This window comes from Dendrobates tinctorius, unplaced genomic scaffold (genome assembly GCF_039654945.1).
Source record: "Dendrobates tinctorius isolate UK_male_01 unplaced genomic scaffold, ASM3965494v1 ptg000016l, whole genome shotgun sequence".
In the NCBI taxonomy this organism is placed as follows: Eukaryota; Metazoa; Chordata; class Amphibia; order Anura; family Dendrobatidae; genus Dendrobates; species Dendrobates tinctorius.
This window is the reverse complement of record NW_027361684.1, coordinates 17,305,735-17,324,191: the sequence shown is the minus strand read 5'-3', so window position 1 is coordinate 17,324,191 and position 18,457 is coordinate 17,305,735. Positions and strand designations below refer to the sequence as shown.

The 18,457-nt window shown below is 46.4% G+C and overlaps 1 protein-coding gene and 1 long non-coding RNA gene across 2 annotated transcripts in view; one reads left to right on the top strand and one right to left on the bottom strand.

Annotated features, from left to right (window-relative positions):
* UNC119 (unc-119 lipid binding chaperone) overlaps positions 1 to 13,301 on the bottom strand; it is a 92,417-nt gene extending 79,116 nt beyond the window's left edge. The window contains exons 1-2 of the mRNA XM_073565531.1: positions 13,199 to 13,301; positions 12,832 to 13,036 (exon numbers count right to left, since the gene is read on the bottom strand). Of these exons, the coding sequence (XP_073421632.1) occupies positions 12,832 to 13,009 (178 nt within the window). The 5' untranslated portion in view covers positions 13,010 to 13,036; positions 13,199 to 13,301. The remainder of the gene's footprint in view (positions 1 to 12,831; positions 13,037 to 13,198) is intronic.
* Positions 13,302 to 13,450: 149 nt separating this feature from the next.
* LOC141080370 (uncharacterized) overlaps positions 13,451 to 18,457 on the top strand; it is a 29,657-nt gene continuing 24,650 nt past the window's right edge. Inside the window, exon 1 of the long non-coding RNA XR_012228891.1 lies at positions 13,451 to 13,576. This is a non-coding gene — a long non-coding RNA (uncharacterized lncRNA). The remainder of the gene's footprint in view (positions 13,577 to 18,457) is intronic.

Sequence of the window (18,457 nt, the reverse complement as noted above, 5' to 3'; positions counted from 1 at the left end):
CACTGTTCTCAGCAGTGTACCGCTCTGTGTAAACAGGCTCATCATCCACTGTTCTCAGCAGTGTACTGCTCTGTGTAAACAGGCTCATCATCCACTGTTCTCAGCAGTGTACCGCTCTGTGTAAACAGGCTCATCATCCACTGTTCTCAGCAGTGTACCGCTCTGTGTAAACAGGCTCATCATCCATTGTTCTCACCAGTGCACTGCTCTGTGTAAACAGGCTCATCCACTGTTCTCACCAGTGCAGTGCACTGCTCTTTGTAAACAGGCTCATCATCCATTGTTCTCACCAGTGCACTGCTCTATGTAAACAGGCTCATCATCCATTGTTCTCACCAGTGCACTGCTCTGTGTAAACAGGCTCATCCACTGTTCTCACCAGTGCAGTGCACTGCTCTTTGTAAACAGGCTCATCATCCATTGTTCTCACCAGTGCACTGCTCTGTGTAAACAGGCTCATCCACTGTTCTCAGCAGTGCACTGCTCTATGTAAACAGGCTCATCATCCACTGTTCTCACCAGTGCACTGCTCTGTGTAAACAGGCTCATCATCCATTGTTCTCAGCAGTGTACCGCTCTGTGTAAACAGGCTCATCATCCACTGTTCTCAGCAGTGCACTGCTCTATGTAAACAGGCTCATCATCCACTGTTCTCACCAGTGCACCGCTCTGTGTAAACAGGCTCATCATCCATTGTTCTCAGCAGTGTACCGCTCTGTGTAAACAGGCTCATCATCCATTGTTCTCACCAGTGCACTGCTCTGTGTAAACAGGCTCATCCACTGTTCTCAGCAGTGCACTGCTCTGTGTAAACAGGCTCATCATCCACTGTTCTCACCAGTGCACCGCTCTGTGTAAACAGGCTCATCATCCATTGTTCTCAGCAGTGTACCGCTCTGTGTAAACAGGCTCATCATCCACTGTTCTCAGCAGTGCACTGCTCTGTGTAAACAGGCTCATCGTCCACTGTTCTCAGCAGTAAACTGCTGTGTAAACAGGCTCATCATCCACTGTTCTCAGCAGTAAACTGCTCTGTGTAAACAGGCTCATCATCCACTGTTCTCAGCAGTAAACTGCTCTGTGTAAACAGGCTCATCATCCATTGTTCTCAGCAGTAAACTGCTCTGTGTAAACAGGCTCATCATCCACTGTTCTCAGCAGTAAACTGCTCTGTGTAAACAGGCTCATCATCCACTGTTCTCAGCAGTAAACTGCTCTGTGTAAACAGGCTCATCATCCACTGTTCTCAGCAGTAAACTGCTCTGTGTAAACAGGCTCATCATCCACTGTTCTCAGCAGTAAACTGCTCTGTGTAAACAGGCTCACCATCCACTGTTCTCAGCAGTAAACTGCTCTGTGTAAACAGGCTCATCATCCACTGTTCTCAGCAGTGCACTGCTCTATGTAAACAGGCTCATCATCCACTGTTCTCAGCAGTGCACTGCTCTATGTAAACAGGCTCATCATCCACTGTTCTCAGTAGTGCACCGCTCTGTGCAAACAGGCTCATCATCCACAGTTCTCACCAGTGCACCGCTCTGTGTAAACAGGCTGCCATAGTTCTCATCAGTGCAATTCCTAAGTGCACTGAGTCACCTATTACAGACTGTTCAGTATACATAATTTACTGTGGTCTGCTGTGACCCCAGACAGGTTTTTAGCGACGGACGTTTGATAGAGGTTTACCGATCGGCGGTCATATCGTACCACCAGTCGGACCATGTGAATGGACCCATACCTGCTTGGTAGGAGTCAAGAAAATTATTTGCGCTGTGATCCCCATTTATGTAAAATACAGATATAATGGAATTAGAAAAGTCATTTAAACATAATTTTTAATTATTGGGTTAGTACTTACAAAGTGGACATTTCATGGCCATATGAGCTTTGCTTCCGGACAGGTGCAGGGCGCCTCTGATGTCAGGAAGCCTACACCCGGCGTCAGAGGCGCAATAACCTGTAGGCAACAAATCATGTTATCATGCTCACAGGGGGTGTGATAACATGGGGGAAACCTGCTCAGTCGACCAGTTAAAAGGAATTTTGCATATTAAAACCGGACTGTAAAAACACTTTTTAAAACACCTGTTTATGTATCAATCAGGATAAAGGGACTATAGGGTATTTAGAAAGAAATATGCAAGTGTTGGTGGGTAGGAGGGCATAGGGGACCCTTCAGTTTCCCTTTAAAGGGCTGTCCCCATCTTTAAAGCTGAGGATAATTGGATAGCACTTGTGAAAAACAAGCAACTTTACTATTAAAACTCCCCTGACCCTCACCAGAGTATTACAGTTTTCATTTTCATTGTTTACTGCTTGTCGCCCAGGCTACCGACTGCCACTGCAATTTTAGCAGCGGTGACCAAATATGCTCAGAACTAACAAGCTCTTTCATATGGAGCTGTGAAAGCTTCAAGCGCATCGAATTACTCTCGCACCCCGTTAGCTCCTGATCCCATCCAGCTTCAATGTTATTGCATCCCTCCGACACTGCAGAGAAAAAAGGAGCACACATGAGATAAATGTGGGCTGAAACTTGTGCAAAGGAGAAGAGGAGCATCTGTATCCACCAATCAGATTACACTTCTCATTTTCTAGAGACCCTTTGTAAAATACAAGCAGCGATCCAATTGGTGGCCATGGAACACTACTACAGGTGCTTAGCATAATACGGTAGTTATGATTATTCTTCCCCAATATGCCAAGGTTAGTAGTTGGCGCATTCAGCTATTTTCAAAGGGTTGGGGGTTTTTTTTTCTAAAAGGGTATAATAGCAAAAAATAAAATAAAAAATAAAGTAGCTGTCAGCTAAAATAGTTTTACTAGTCTATAGATGCGTAATATATAATTATATACAACTTACTAATAATGTTGAATTAGGCCTTAGACATCCCAATCTCACAGAATCAGAACTGGTCTCAAATCCCGGCTGCTCCACTTTCTAAACAGAAGGAGTTTCAAATGTGGCCATGCTCTCTGTGCAGTGTAAAGGGGGCTGGCTGCAAGGCTCATTTTATTAGCCAAGCCATTTCTATGTCTATGCATCAGTCGTGTCCGAGAAGGGGCTTACGGAGCAAGTGAAATAAGCCGGTCCGCGGCACCCTGCAGTCTCGTCACGTGCCGACAGAGGAAGCTTTTTCTATGTCAAGACTAAGATGAAATAAGAGCTGCGGGGGCCGAGACTGGTGCTCAAATCTTGAGATCAGGAAAACTTCCTTCAAAAACGAGTACGGTATATTAATATCGTACACATTTCTAAATATTAACTTTTTTTTTTTTTTCAAAGAAGATCTCAAAGCCAACAACCTCTTCCATAACCATCTGATTGGGAGGGACTCAGTGACTGACAGCCTTCCCTGTATAACTGCATGGAAAGACAGGTTTTAGGCTAGTTTCACATTAGCGTTTACGGCTGCAGCGTCGGGCTGCGCACGGCCGCTGCTAAGCCCCGCCCCCTGCCGCGCCTCTGCCGGTAGCTCCGCCTACAGACGCATGACGCTGCATGCGTCCCCTATCTTTAGCACTGGGGACGCAGGCCGTGCGCAGTATGCGTTTGGCGGCACATGCGCCCTTTTGACGCTGCGCCGAGCGCACCAAATTGCAACCTGTTGCGTTTGGCGCTGGTCGGCGCAGCGTCAAAAGGACGCATGCGCCGCCAAACGCATACTGCGCACAGCCTGCGTCCCCAGTGCTAAAGATAGGGGACGCAGGACGCATGCAGCGTCTTGCGTCCGTAGGCGGAGCTACCGGCAGAGGCGCGGCAGGGTGCGGGGCTTAGCAGCGGCCGTGCGCAGCCCGACGCTGCGGCCGTAAACGCTAATGTGAAACTAGCCTTAACCACTCATTAGAACCACCCACTGGACCACTAAGACCAGAATAAGCAGTCTGCAACGTTTAGGCTGGGTTCACACACAGCGTTTTTTTAGCGGTATTTCCCATTAAAACCGCTAAACATAAGCTTCCCATTAATTTCTATGCATTTTGCACTTTTTGTGCATATTGATGCGTTTTTTTACCGCGAAAAAACCGCATCGCAATAGGGACAGTGATCACTAGGATAATGTCGGTGAAGAGGTGGAGAAATTATTGGGGCAATACAAGTAAAATACATTTTAAAAATGTTATCTGATGTGCAGGTGGGATGTTACAGAGCAGAGGAAGCTGGTCAGACTGATACACATTTTTGTGGGAAACATTTCAGCAAAACGTGTATTTTATTAATTGACATCCCTTGCGTCCGTATGCATACAGGTCCAGTGGGCGGTGCTACTCAGTGATTCATACAGGGAAGGCTGTCACTGTGCACGCAGAGGAGTGTCGATCTCTAGCAGGTCTGACCGCTAGACTCAGGCATACAAACGACATGATGTGCAGGATAAGTCATATGCAGCCTCCCAGCGTTCGATGCGGGCTCGCCCACATCTTTACCGGCAGGTGATGGAGGAAATAGTCAGCCATCAGTTGTCTTAACAGCCGAGTGTTGATATCGGCTGTTAACCTGTCATATGCCACGGTCAACCTATAACAAATGCTTTTACAGCGTGCCGGCGAGGGCGAGTGGCAGGGGGTGCTATTCTATGCACCCATGGGCACACCTGTGACAAGATCGCGAGGCACTGATAGGTTGCGATGATGGCCAGGGGTCTGCTGATGACCCCTGTGGCCTGTGATATGGTATTGCTGTTTACAGAACAGGCGATCAGACTATTGCAGCTTCAAGTCCCCTAAGGGGACTAACAAATACAGTATAAGAATTTGTAGTTCTGGCGCCCGTACAGAACGTATCGTGACACGTATATAATAAGGCATAGGAATCTTAATAAATCGGGCACATATTACACCAGCGAGGACAAAGTGCACAGGTCCTAGATGTGCCTTGGAGTATTTTAGTGTATTTCATGTTGCATAAACAGACATTTCATGGCGTTTGACTTTTTTTCTATGGTTTGAAGTTGCCCTAAAAGGGTTTTCTGGGCTGAGAAGAAAAGTCTGCAGTGACTATGTGCCTGCAGAATGGTCTCAGTGTGAAATGCTCACACTGTCATGATTCCCCTGTATCAGGTCTGGGACAAGGCACTATGTCATTTGCATAAGTACGGCCATGTGCCAACTAGACTCTTCTCCGCTTCTCTCAATGTTCTATTCTAGACTTGTCTTCTCAGCCTGGAAAACCCCTGTAATGCGACTTCAGACCATTGACAATGCTTCCTGGTTACAAAACTGAGTGAAACATAGGAGGAACAAAGGAAAGCAAGGCGCAACTGTACAGCGAAACAAGACAGGAAACAAGTTGGTTAATAGCCCCAATCTACAGCATGACCACAAAGAACAGAACAGGAAGGAGAAAAAGAAGCTTTCCATGTACACAGCGAAACAAGCACAAAGTAACTAACTAGCAAATATCAGGAGACTGCTTGAATGAATGGCACAAAGTCATCAGTGCAGTGAAAAGACGAGAAAATTCTGACATCAGGGTTTTTTGGGTGTGTGTGCCGGGGGGGGTTGTTCTCACTTTTTATTGTGGTAAACATGGCGTGACAGTAGGATTATTGTAGGATTATTTAGGACAAAAATATGTTTATTTATTATGCGGGTAACGAGGAGATTAGGAGCGTCTAACTCAGTGGTCCCCAACCTTTTTTGCACCAGGGACTGGCTTCAAGCAGGACCATTCTTCCATGGCCCGGCAGGGCGGGGATGGAGGTGGGGCAGGGGCGGGGCTTTGGTCATATGGGGCGGGGCTATGGACAGAATTGTAGTATGTATAGCAAGATGGTCCCACACATATAATGCCCCCCATGTATAGTATGGTGGTCCCACACATATAATCCCCTCATGTATAGTATGATGGCCCAACAAAGTACTGATTATTTATATATATACACACACACACACACACACACACACACACACACAATATATACTTGAGTATAAGCCGACCAGAGTATAAGCCGAGGCACCTAATTTTGCCACGGAAAACTGGGTAAGCTTATTGACTCGATTATAAGCTGAATATGCATTGTCCCCTCATTCCTATCCCAGTATGTGTGGTTCCCCAGTCCTGTCCAGCTCTGTGTGGCTCCCACCCTTGTACGCACGGCTCGGCTCCCACTCTCCCATCCTGTACGCACGGCTCGGCTCCCACTCTCCCATCCTGTACGCACGGCTCGGCTCCCACTCTCCCATCCTGTACGCACGGCTCGGCTCCCACTCTCCCATCCTGTACGCACGGCTCGGCTCCCACTCTCCCATCCTGTACGCACGGCTCGGCTCCCACTCTCCCATCCTGTACGCACGGCTCGGCTCCCACTCTCCCATCCTGTACGCACGGCTCGGCTCCCACTCTCCCATCCTGTACGCACGGCTCGGCTCCCACTCTCCCATCCTGTACGCACGGCTCGGCTCCCACTCTCCCATCCTGTACGCACGGCTCGGCTCCCACTCTCCCATCCTGTACGCACGGCTCGGCTCCCACTCTCCCATCCTGTACGCACGGCTCGGCTCCCACTCTCCCATCCTGTACGCACGGCTCGGCTCCCACTCTCCCATCCTGTACCCACGGCTCGGCTCCCACTCTCCCATCCTGTACGCACGGCTCCCACTCTCCCATCCTGTATGCATGGCTCCGCTGGGCTCCCCCATCATACTTACCCTGACACCGGTCGCTGCACGTCCCTGCATCTCTATCCCGGCGCGTCAGCTTCTTCCTGTGCGGTGCAGTCACGTGGTACCGCTCATTAAGGTCATGAATATGGACGCCACGCCTATGGGAGAGGAGTGGCGTCCATATTCATGACCTTAATGAGCAGTACTACGAGACAGCTCAGCACAGGATGAAGCTGCCACACGGGGACAGGGGTGCAGGGATGGAAGGTGAGTATCGATGACTTCTGGAAGCCGGCGGCTGCAGCTGTCACTACGGTGCTACAGCCGCCGACTCCCCATGTGTCCAACATTTGAGCCTGGCTCCGCGGACCAGCAAAACAGAAGTGCAACGGCCCGGTCCTGGGCCGCGGACCGGTGGTTGGGGACCCCTGGTCTAACTGGTTTGTAGGAGCCAGAACTCTTGATGGTTAGTAGGGGATCAAATACTTATTTCTCACTGCAAAATGCAAATAAATTTATATGATTTATACAATGTGATTTTCTGGATTTTCTTTGATACTTTATCTCCCAATGTTAAAATTTACCTACCCTTAAAATTATAGACTGTTCATGGTTTTGTCAGTGGGCAAACTTATAACGTCAGCAAGGAATCAAATACTTATTTCCCCCACTGTAAGGCTATGTGCACACGTTGCGGAATTGCCGCGGGAAATACGCTAGACTTCTGCATGTGTAATTCCCGCGTATTTCCCGCGTTTTAACTAGCGTTTTGCAAGCGTAATTAGCTTGCAGAATACTAGCGTTTTACAAGCGATCTGTAGCATCGCTTGGAAAACTGATTGACAGGTTGGTCAAACTCGTCAAACATAGTGTTTGACGAGTGTGACCATCTTTTTACTATTGAGGCTGCCTATGCGGCATCAATAGTAAGAGATATAATGTTAAAATTACAAAAAGAAAAAAATGGTGTTTTACTCACCTTACAGCGTCCTGCGCAGTGTCCCCAATCCTTGCATTGCTCCCAGCAAGCCCCGTTCCCAGCGATGCCTTGTGACAAGGGCCTTTGAGGACGTAGAATCTCGCAAGACCACGACTTCATCAAAGGTCATTGTCGCAAGGCATCACTGGGAACGGGAGTTGGCGGGAGCATCGCTGAGGCCTGGGGACGCTGCGTGGGACGCCAAAAGGTGAGAATATCATGATTTTTTATTCTAATTCTTTTTTTACAGGGATATGGTACCCAGAGCCTGGAGCAGAATCTCCTCCAGACCCTGGGTACCATCCACATGCGGAAAGTAAGCGAAACAATGCTTTCCTATGTGTGTGGAATTCCCGCGATTCCACACAAAGAATGAGCATGCTGCGTATTTTTCCGTGATGCGATTTTGCCACGGAAAAATAAGCAGCATTAGCACAGCATGTGCGGAATGCTATTGCATACAATGGCTTGCTTATTTTATGCGTTTTTGCGGCAAAAATGCATAAAATCCACAGGAATTCCGGACGTGTGAACACAGCCTAATTGTATGTAGTGCCATTTTCAGAGATGTTTTATTTTTCAGTCGATGGAGCTAAGTGAAGGTGTTTGGTTCTTTTTGTGTAGAAAGCCTGACGATTATCATGGCATTGTGATCGCTTCTTATTTACTCCATTTTTTGGAATGTGTGTGCCATCTCTGTGTTTTTAAGGCTAGAACACATACAGTAGAAAGGTCATGCAGAGTGCGCCCCCCCCAAAAAAAAAAAAAAAAATTATATATATATATATAAATTTTTTATTTTTATTGGGAGGGAGGGCTTATGTACATAAAAAGAACCAAACACCTTCACAACATCACAGAAAAATGTATGCATGTATGTATCTACATACATACTTTTCCCATAAAAATAAAAAAGCAAATACAAAACACCACCTCATCTTTAGTACAATCTAAATAAATTGAAAAGAAAAAAAAAAAAAAAAAAAGGGCTTTTGGGGTGACCTATAATGGTAGCCTGGCAGGCCACAAGTCCTATAATACCCAGTACCTCACACATACAGCTCACTATATTGGGGAAAACTTTGAATTTTTTTTTCTAACTTAGACCAATTCAGATGTCACTTTATTTTAAACGAATTGGCCAACTAAAGTATAATAACCAAACATTAAAAAAAGGGGGAACGGAAAACGGATTGTGGTAGTTTTAAGTTATATTTGTCCCTCCTTTAGCCAACACGTGGATCCTAAATTACTCATAAGGGGCCTGTTGTATAATTGGAAAATCCTTTATCTCATCTGTCATCGCTGACACGGTATGGGAACCCTCAACCAGATTAGCATGGGTAATCCCTTAATCTCCCTCCCACAAGGCCCACATGGAAGAAGACACTACCTGTGGATTTCACTGATGGCTTTTCCAAGCTTCTCTGCCCACAGACCTCCCAGCACAGACAGTAATGTTATTATATCAATACCAGGTATAGGGAAATCACAGGCAGAATACAGCAAAAAGCGCTCAACGCCTCGAGGGGAAAAGGGCAATTACACACTACAAAGTACTGACTATACGATCGCGTCAGTGTCCCCACGGGTAAGAACCACGCAACGATAGTCTTCCCCCGTAATGTCCAAATAATCATCATTGCGAAAGCATCTGGAAAAGGGGAATGTAAGACGTATCCAAGGAGAACTAGTAACTGGAAGAACACAGTACTCTCTTGGGATATAATGCATTGGAGAATCTACCTAAATATAGCTAGATCTATGAAGTCAGATTAATAATATATATTTTTTTTAAAATATTTTTACACACTTTCTAGCAGCCAAGTGATGTATAGCTAGAACCCAGACTAATTCAAGTTAGTAGACATGTGACCCAACAAATACCCAGATCACTGACCCACATAGATCCACCCAGTCATACATATCACTATGAAACCTAAGGCAGAAATAAAATGAATATATGCCCTGCTGAAAGTAAATAAGTAAAAGCAACAGCGCATATAAATAACATGGGGTACTGGGTAAATAGTTTTGGATATAAAAAGAGGGGAAAAAAAAACAAAAAAACATAAAAGCTTTCCTACCAGCGTCAAAGTGTACCCAAATCGGGAAGGTCCATCGCAATTTGGGTACACGTTGACGCTGGTAGGAAAGCTTTTATGCTTTTTTTGTTTTTAAATTAAAAAAAAAAAAACTGTCTACCAAATACCCCATGTTGTGGATATGCGCGGCTGCATTTAACACCAGGGTATATGTTGGTTTTGGTTGTCTGTTTAATGGCCGGTGTGGACATGCTTCTATATTTTGCATGCACACCAACTTATACTCCTGTTCATCATATTACTGCCATAAGTACCATCACCCATCCTGAGAGACGGCAATATAATAATTCCAAGAAATAAAAAGGCCCAAGATTCCTTTACACATCTATATTCTGACAATTCCAGTTATGTCACGCTTTCATTTTTCTGATTAGTGAGGATCCCCATGAATTATACTTTGATGGCTTGACATAAGAAGAATGGAAAATGCTCCAATCCGGCAACTAAACATTTCATTTTAAAATAAAGCAATAGTTTATTTGAAAAGTTATCGGAACTGCCCGTTATCCATGACATTGATTTACTACAATAGTAAATGTTCTTGCAGTGATAGAACCCGGCGCTGGTATATAATGTGTTCTTAACATTACCACTAAGCCTTAAAGGGAATCTGTCAGTAGGATAAACCCTCCTAAGCCGTCTCTATGGGCACACAGGTCACCGAAAGTTGAATAAACGATACCTTGATATCTGCGATCTGATGTCTTATTCCAAAGTAAGCCACATTTGTACTAATATGTAAATGAGCTGTTAAAAACTATGGGCCGGACATAGATCTCATTTTAAATTAAATGGGGTGATACCAGTGTGAGACACGTAGATCAGGGGAGAAGACAGTCAGTCACTACATGTCTCACACTGGTAATGCCCCTTTTATTTAATATAATCTGTGGAGGCAAATTCTTAATGAGATCTATGTCCAGCCCATAGATCTTAACAGCTTAAGTATAAATAAAAACATGGATTCCTCAGGAATAAGACATCTAATCGCAGGTATCAGGGTATCATTTTACTTTCTTTGATCTACACGATCTTCAATACGGTATAGTAGGGTTGATCCTACTGACAGACCTTTAAAATGAATAATCCATGCTGGTGTTGGAGATTCCATTAAGTGACTGCGGATTCCACACAGAAGACGCTTTGTGAGCCATCGGGTCACACGATGGAGGAGAGGATCTGGACACGACAGAAAGGGGTAAGTATAGATAACAGATCCCTCAGGGCTACACAGTGACACATGCTATATCACATATTGTCATTCTGCAAACTATGGCGACTCCTTGAAAAGTACGGGAATATGACCGCAACGTTTCAGATTTAACGACGCTGGTCGGAGGTACCGCAACGCTCACTCACGTGCCCAAGACTCCAGTGCAAGGCAAAGGCGACTACAACTTGCAAGCGACTTTTCGGCAATTCGTCTTTCTCCCCCTTTATCCTCCTTTTGAAACATCAAAAATCCAACTCTAGAAAAGTTGTAAACAGTTTGAAAGTTTTTGGTCACGTGGTTCGTCTGAAAATGTCTGTAGTGCACACATGTTGTCATGTAGATCCATCTTTATGGGGACCGTCAAGCGCTGGGGGGGGTCTTGGCAATTAATAAAAAAAAAAATAGAAGTTCTCCAGTACCCGCACTTTATGACACCACATACAAAGCCTGACTCACGGATGTCAGATCAGGTCTCAGATTTCGTCTATTACAGAATACAACCTTAAGCCGAACTCCACTAAGCGGCTGGACTGCAGATAACCTCGCAGCCCCCCTGTAGATAACCTCGCTGCCCCCCATGTCTGCCCTCATGTCACTAGATCTAGAGAGCTGAGCAAGAAGAAGGAAACCCTGGGGTCACAAGTGACAAACCGCTAAACACATCTCTACTGTTAGGCCTCATATACATTAATGTCGGCAGATAGCAGCTGACCAGCTAACAAGCATGGGGTCCTCCTAGATGTCCCACAACAGATGATGGCGGAGATAAGGGTCCATTCCTGTTGTTCTCCGGGACGTCATTTACAGATCTGACTCTTTATATGGAACACATTCCATAATTCGCCAACAGCCAAGGCGTGCGTACAACCAGCGGCAAAGCGCCCAACACGCCGTGGCTGAGCGTCCTGAACCCCTATGATTGCAACATGAGCACACCTTAATTTTCGGACATAGAAAAATAAATACGTTGTAGGTAAAACTGTATCCCCCTGATGAATAGGACACAGGATCATGAATACAACTTTATGAATGACAGCAAGAATCATGTAGAACCAGAAGAGAATCAAAGTGTCAACTACTATGTACACGGTCCCCGGCCATGGAGGCTCTTGGCCATACACACCATCATAGTGCCGCAATACAGTGTCAGTATATCACCACACTGGAAACAGTACCATAAAGTGCACACAGAGTACCGCCATATACTGCAGATATAAAAGTGCTACACAGTGTAAAAGTAACAGTTCTATATGACGGCCATGGCCAGCACAGCATGATCGCACGCAATTACCGGGCAGGCTCAGGAGCTGAGCATGCTGCACACAGAGAGGGTGCAGGCTGTGTTCTACAGCTGGCACTCGAGTTTAACCCCTTGGATACTGCTTCGAGTTGTGACAGCGGCATTTAAAAGGTCGGAAATGGGGGCGCACGGCACGGTCATGGCAGCTCGGATCCTGATGAAGGGCCCGTTGTCTGCCATGTTTGTAGACCTCCCGATCCCACAATATAAAATGTAAAAAAATATCATCGAACGTGATATCGCAGTGTGGGACTGAGGAAAGTTATCACATTAACCCCATGCAGTAAATAAAATGGCAGATCACTCTGGGCTTTTTATGTTGCCTGAGAAAAAGTGGAAAATAAAGTGATGAGAAAGTTGGACGGCGCCCAGACGGGCGATAAGAAGAGTGGGGTACGGCCCAGAAACAAGTCTACGGGGCAAAAACTCAAAAATGAGGAAAGTTACAGCTCCTGGAGGGTGCAGAGATGGGCCCTGTGGGTCTGGGACCCCCGTGTGCGCAGAGGCCCCTCACCCACCCCAGGGGGTCATCCCCCCCATTAACAGGTCGGGCAGATGCCACATACACGGGGTGCACCGGACACAACGGGCCTGAGCCCGGGACACACGGCTCTGAGGACGCACTGACCGGCTGTGATCTTCTGCAGGAGCAGCACGTCCTCCGGACTGATGTGCGGCTTCCTGAGCAGCTGCTCCTCCGCGCTGCCCCCCGCCACCACCTGCCCGCCGCTCTGCTTCACCTTCATGCTGCCCTCCTGCGATCTGCTGCCGGGGAGAGTGTCAGTGCCCAGGGAGGAAGAGCTCATTCTCCGGGGAAGGAACCGACAGAAAGCCTGGAGGAAGTAAGCAAGACACGGAGAGCGAGAGATGACAAGAGCGCAGGAGTGAGGAGGAGGATCCCAGTGACCTGCCCGCCCGAGCCACTTCTAATCCGGAGACTGTACATCAAACACAAAAAAAAAAACATCCCAGGCTGAGAGTCGCCGGGCGCCCACCTGTGCAGCTAAACACGCCTGCGCCCGCCCGCTTCGGAAGTGGGCAGCCCCGATAATAACATAGTAACTGGGAGATGCACGGCGACAGGAGCGGTGTACAGACGGGGGGCGGCGGATGCGTTATTTATATGGCTGTAATAACATGGGGGCCTGTGATTGGCTGGCGGGGAAGAACAATGGAGCTGTTATGACAGGCAGATAATGATGCCGAGCTCTGGAGCTTGTGGTCATGGAGCCTGAGAGGAGCTGGCATCGTGGCTGCAGGACAGGGCTCATTCCTATGGTGGGGGGCAGTGTGTTCCACCTGAGTCGTCGGGGACATGGATGTGGTAGGAAAGTGATCGACCCCCCAGGGACCGACCGTTCTTCATTTGTGGGGTACGCTGGACTCCGTCATGCTTCTTTGTGGGAGGTGTGACATTCAAAATTTGGCAATTTATCGCTTTGGCGATAAATATTTCAATTTTTTTAGTTTGGGCAACTCCTCATTCAGAAATACCAAATATGAGGTGTTTTTATTTTTTTTTTACATTTCGATTTTTACGTTTGGGGGAGAAGAGGGTGATTTGTACTTTAGTATCTTAAAACCTGTCCCCTTCACATTATTCATTCATTGTTAACCCTTCACGTGCGTCCCAGGAAATAACGCAAAGTGAAAGGAAAAAAAATTCCTTTTTCCCCACTAAATTGTTGTTTTAGTCCTAAATTTTTCATTCTCGCAAGGGGAAACAGGAGGAAATAGGCCCCATAATTTATCACGCAATTTCTCACAAACGCCGCATTTCTTCATAGGTCACCAGAAACTACCGGACTGAGAAGGGAAGGGCCACTGCTTGGTTTTTGGGGCTCGTATTTTCCTGGAATACTATATAGATGCCATTTGTAGAGCCCCGAAGGTGCAAGAACAATAGAAAACCCATAAAAGTAACCCCATTATGGAAAACAATCCCTTCAGTGAATTAATCTAGGGGCTATTTTGGCCTGACGTGTTTTCCAGAAATAAGGATGGAGTGGATGTTGCATAGTGAAAATTGTAAATCTGCCATTGTACATTGTAGTGCCCATATATTGTTATACCCGTATACTGTAGTGCCCATATATTGTTGTACCCGTACATTGTAGTACCCATACATTGTTGTATCCGTACATTGTAGTGCCCATACATTGCTGTACCCGTACACTGTAGTGCCCGAACATTGTTGTACCAGTACATTGTAGTGCTCATACATTGTTGTTCCCGTACACTGTAGTGCCCATATATTGTTGTACCCGTACACTGTAGTGCCCGTACATTGTAGTGCCCATACATTGCTGTATCCATACACTGTAGTGCCCGAACATTGTTGTACCAGTACATTGTAGTGCTCATACATTGCTGTACCCGTACGTTGAAGTGCCCATACATTGTTGTACCCGTACATTATAGTGCCCATACATTGCTGGACCTGTGCATTGTTGTACCCATACATTGTAGTGCCCATACATTTTTGTACCCGTACATTGTAGTGCTCATACATTGTCCGCAGCTTGTGCTTCTGGAGCCACAGCCCCCGTAAATGCTTATGACGGTTCTTCCCACTACAGAAATGTCATAAATGTGGTCGATAACTGTGGAATAGGCCAGGGTCAGACTTACAAGAATCTCGGACGAGTCTTGCACGTCAATACCCGGCACTGCCGCCAGCACTCGGATCGGAGCGTTCAGCTGCATGTATTTCTATGCAGCTGAACGCTCCGATCCGAGTGCCGGATATTAACGTGCAAGACTTGTCCGAGTTTCTCGCAAGTCTGGCCACGGCACATACCCATAGGCTCGGTTATATTTATCCTATGCTCTAGACTGAGCATTTACACCAGGGTTTCTGTCTAAATATCTAAAACACAAGATCCAAACAAAAAACCCCCAAGAAACCACTCACTATATTGAGGCAGCTGGAGTCATTTTAGAATCCATTCGGCATTTGTTCCGATGATATCCGTCTTTTAAGGCGTGCACACAATGTGTGAAAAAGGCTTGGGTATACTAATAGATCACAGACTGCACATGAGTCAACAGTGTGATGCCACAGCAAAAAGGCAAATACAGTTCTAGGATGTATTAAGAGAAGTATAGATTCTAGATCATGTGAAGTAATAATCTCCCTCTACTCCTCCTTGGTCAGGCTGCATCTGGATTATTGTGTCCAGTTCTGGGCACCACATTATAAAAAAGACATTGAAAAACTGGAGCAAGTTCAGAGAAGAGCTAACTGGAGGCGAAACGAACAGCCGCAAGACATGCAGCAGCGGCGACTTGCTCATTTTTTTTGAGGACGCCGAAAATACTCAATTTGGATACAAACTCGGATAACACCTTATTCCAGAGCGTTCATTCATCACTAGTTACAAACCAATACAACCAAACTTTGTAATATTGTTGCTGTCATTTCTTGCAGCAATCAAATGCAAGTGATGAGTATTAAAAATATGAGCTTTGTATGGGAACTAACAGGAGGGTCCGTATAACATAGTAACTTATAAGGGTACAACTTTTATATCTAAAAATGCTGGAGCTGGTTGCTATAGGCACAGACTTTTTTTGTGGGCCAGTGTTGACACAAGGTCCAGTATGCACGGAGCCATCTGACATTTACAATACATATGCGCTATGATCAAATACGCCTTGGAAAATGGCAGCGCATGATGATTGCACTGATGGAAATGTCTATCAGATACCAATAATGAATCGCTGCTGGTTTTGCAGCTCTCTCACCTTAATGAAAAATTACTGACAAGGGAAATAAATGTGATAAGAAATGTCAATAAGCAGAGCATTATTATCATCATTACCATGCTACAGCCTGTCTATATAAATAGGGCTAGAGAAAAATGGACTGAAGAGACTCGTATCTAGCTTATAAACCTCCGCAACTAACTGCTTAGCTGACATTTGGAAAGCATGGACAACCCACGTGTGGACAGATCGGCCACTGCAGGATCTACGGTACATGACAGACTGAAACAATGAGGAATATTACTCACTAGTGTCCTAGGAAAAAATAAGAGACTTACGGTACTGTCACACTTAGCGATGTACCAGCGATCCCGACCAGCGATATGACGCGGTCAGGATCGCTGGTACATCGCTAAGTGGTCGCTAGTGAGCTGCCACACAGGCAGATCTCACCAGCGACATCGCTGCGGACGGGGGTCGCTACTTACCTGTCACACTAGGCGATCCTGCGTCCTCCTGCCCGGCTCCACGCGTCGCTCGCCTTCACAGCAGGAAGCTGACAACGAGAAACAGTCCTGAACGTTCTCGCGCGATCAGCGATAACCAGCGGGGGAGCCGGTCGTAGGTAAGTATCAGACACAGCGATATCGCTAGCAATATCGCTATAACGTCACTAGTTATAGCGATATTTCTAGCGATATCTCTTAGTGTGACATGCCCTTTAAAGGTAATCTGTCACCTATTTTTTCGCATATAAGATGCGGCCACCGCCATCAGGGGCTTATCTACAGCATGCTGTAATGCTGTAGATAAGCCCCCGATGTAACCTGAAACATAAGAAAAACGAGTTATATTATACTCACCGGGGGCGGTCCGGGTCCAATGGATGTTGCGGTCCGGCGCCTCCCATTTTCTAGCGATGACGTCTTCTTCTTTGCTTCCCGTCGCGGCTCCGGCGCAGGTGTACTGCTCTGCAGTGTGCAGGCGCCAGGAAAGGTCAGAGAGGTTCGGCGCCTGCGCACTGCAGTACTTTGCTCTGCCCTCAATAGGGCAGAGCAGTGCGCATGCACCGGAGCCGCGACGGGAAGCAAAGAAGTGACATCATCACTAGAAGATGGGAGGCGCCCGACCAAGACTGCGACACTCATCGGACCCAGACCGGACCCCCGGGTGAGTATAATGTAACGCGTTTTTTTTATCTTTCAGGTTACATCAGGGGCTTATAGATAAGCTATAGCTAAGCCCCTGACGGCTGTGGCCGCATCTTATATGTGAAAAAATAGGTGACATATTCCCTTTAAGAAAAGCTTATCACTCAAAATGTTTTTGCTTTACGTCAGTGTTTATAACCTTGAAATACATTCTTTTATGCAATCTGAGGCACAATTTTTGATGCAGTAATACTGATGTAAAACACTGACCAAATACTGAACGTGTGAACGTGGCCTTACGAGAAGAGATTTTGCTAATCTATTTGCAGGACTTGGTTAAGCATCTACATCAGAGATTTGTGACTGTCAGATGGTAGCCCTGCCAAATGCCTCTTAGAGCCCCGTCACACATAGCGATTTCGCTAGTGAGATCGCTGCTGAGTCACAATTTTTGTTACACAACAGAGATCTCACCAGCGAGATCGCTATGTGTGACAGCGATCAGCGACCGGCCCCCTGCCGGTATCGCAGATCGCTGTAGGAAAGCCCTGGACATTTTTTTGGTCGCCGGTCTCCCGCTGGCCAGCACGCATCGCTGCGTGTGAAAGGCGGGGGACCAGCGATCAGCTGGTAACTAAGGTAAACGCAGGGTTTCTAAGCACGGCGCTGCGCTTAGAAACCCGATGTGTACCTTAGTTACCAGCGCACTGATGCAGGGAGCTGGTAACTAAGGTAAACATCGGGTTTCTAAGTGACGCTCTTCCCCTCTACATTGAAGCTTATCAGTAGCAGCCGCCATCTCCCATCTCAGTAATGTAACAATTTTACCAGTGAAATGAGACTTTTGATAATGAACAGAGAAGACAGAAGCAGATTTCTCTGATATATTATTTTCAAGTGTACTATTGATTTATGAAGTACTAGCTGAAAAGCCCGGCGCTGCCCGGGCATAGTAACTAACTGTGGTTAGTTATAGCAAATTATAATTATCCTCCATCCCATAGTCCCATGCCCATATACCCATCATAAATATCCACCATCCCATAGTCCCGTGCCCATATACCCATCATACATATCCTCCATCCCATAGTCCCGTGCCCATATACCCATCATACATATCCTCCATCCCATAGTCCCGTGCCCATATACCCAGCATACATATCCTCCATCCCATAGTCCCATGCCCATATACCCATCATACATATCCGCCATCCCATAGTCCCGTGCCCATATACCATCATACATATTCTCCATCCCATAGTCCCGTGCCCATATACCCAGCATACATATCCTCCATCCCATAGTCCCATGCCCATATACCCATCATACATATCCACGATCCCATAGGCCCGTGCCCATATACCCATCATACATATCCTCCATCCCATAGTCCCA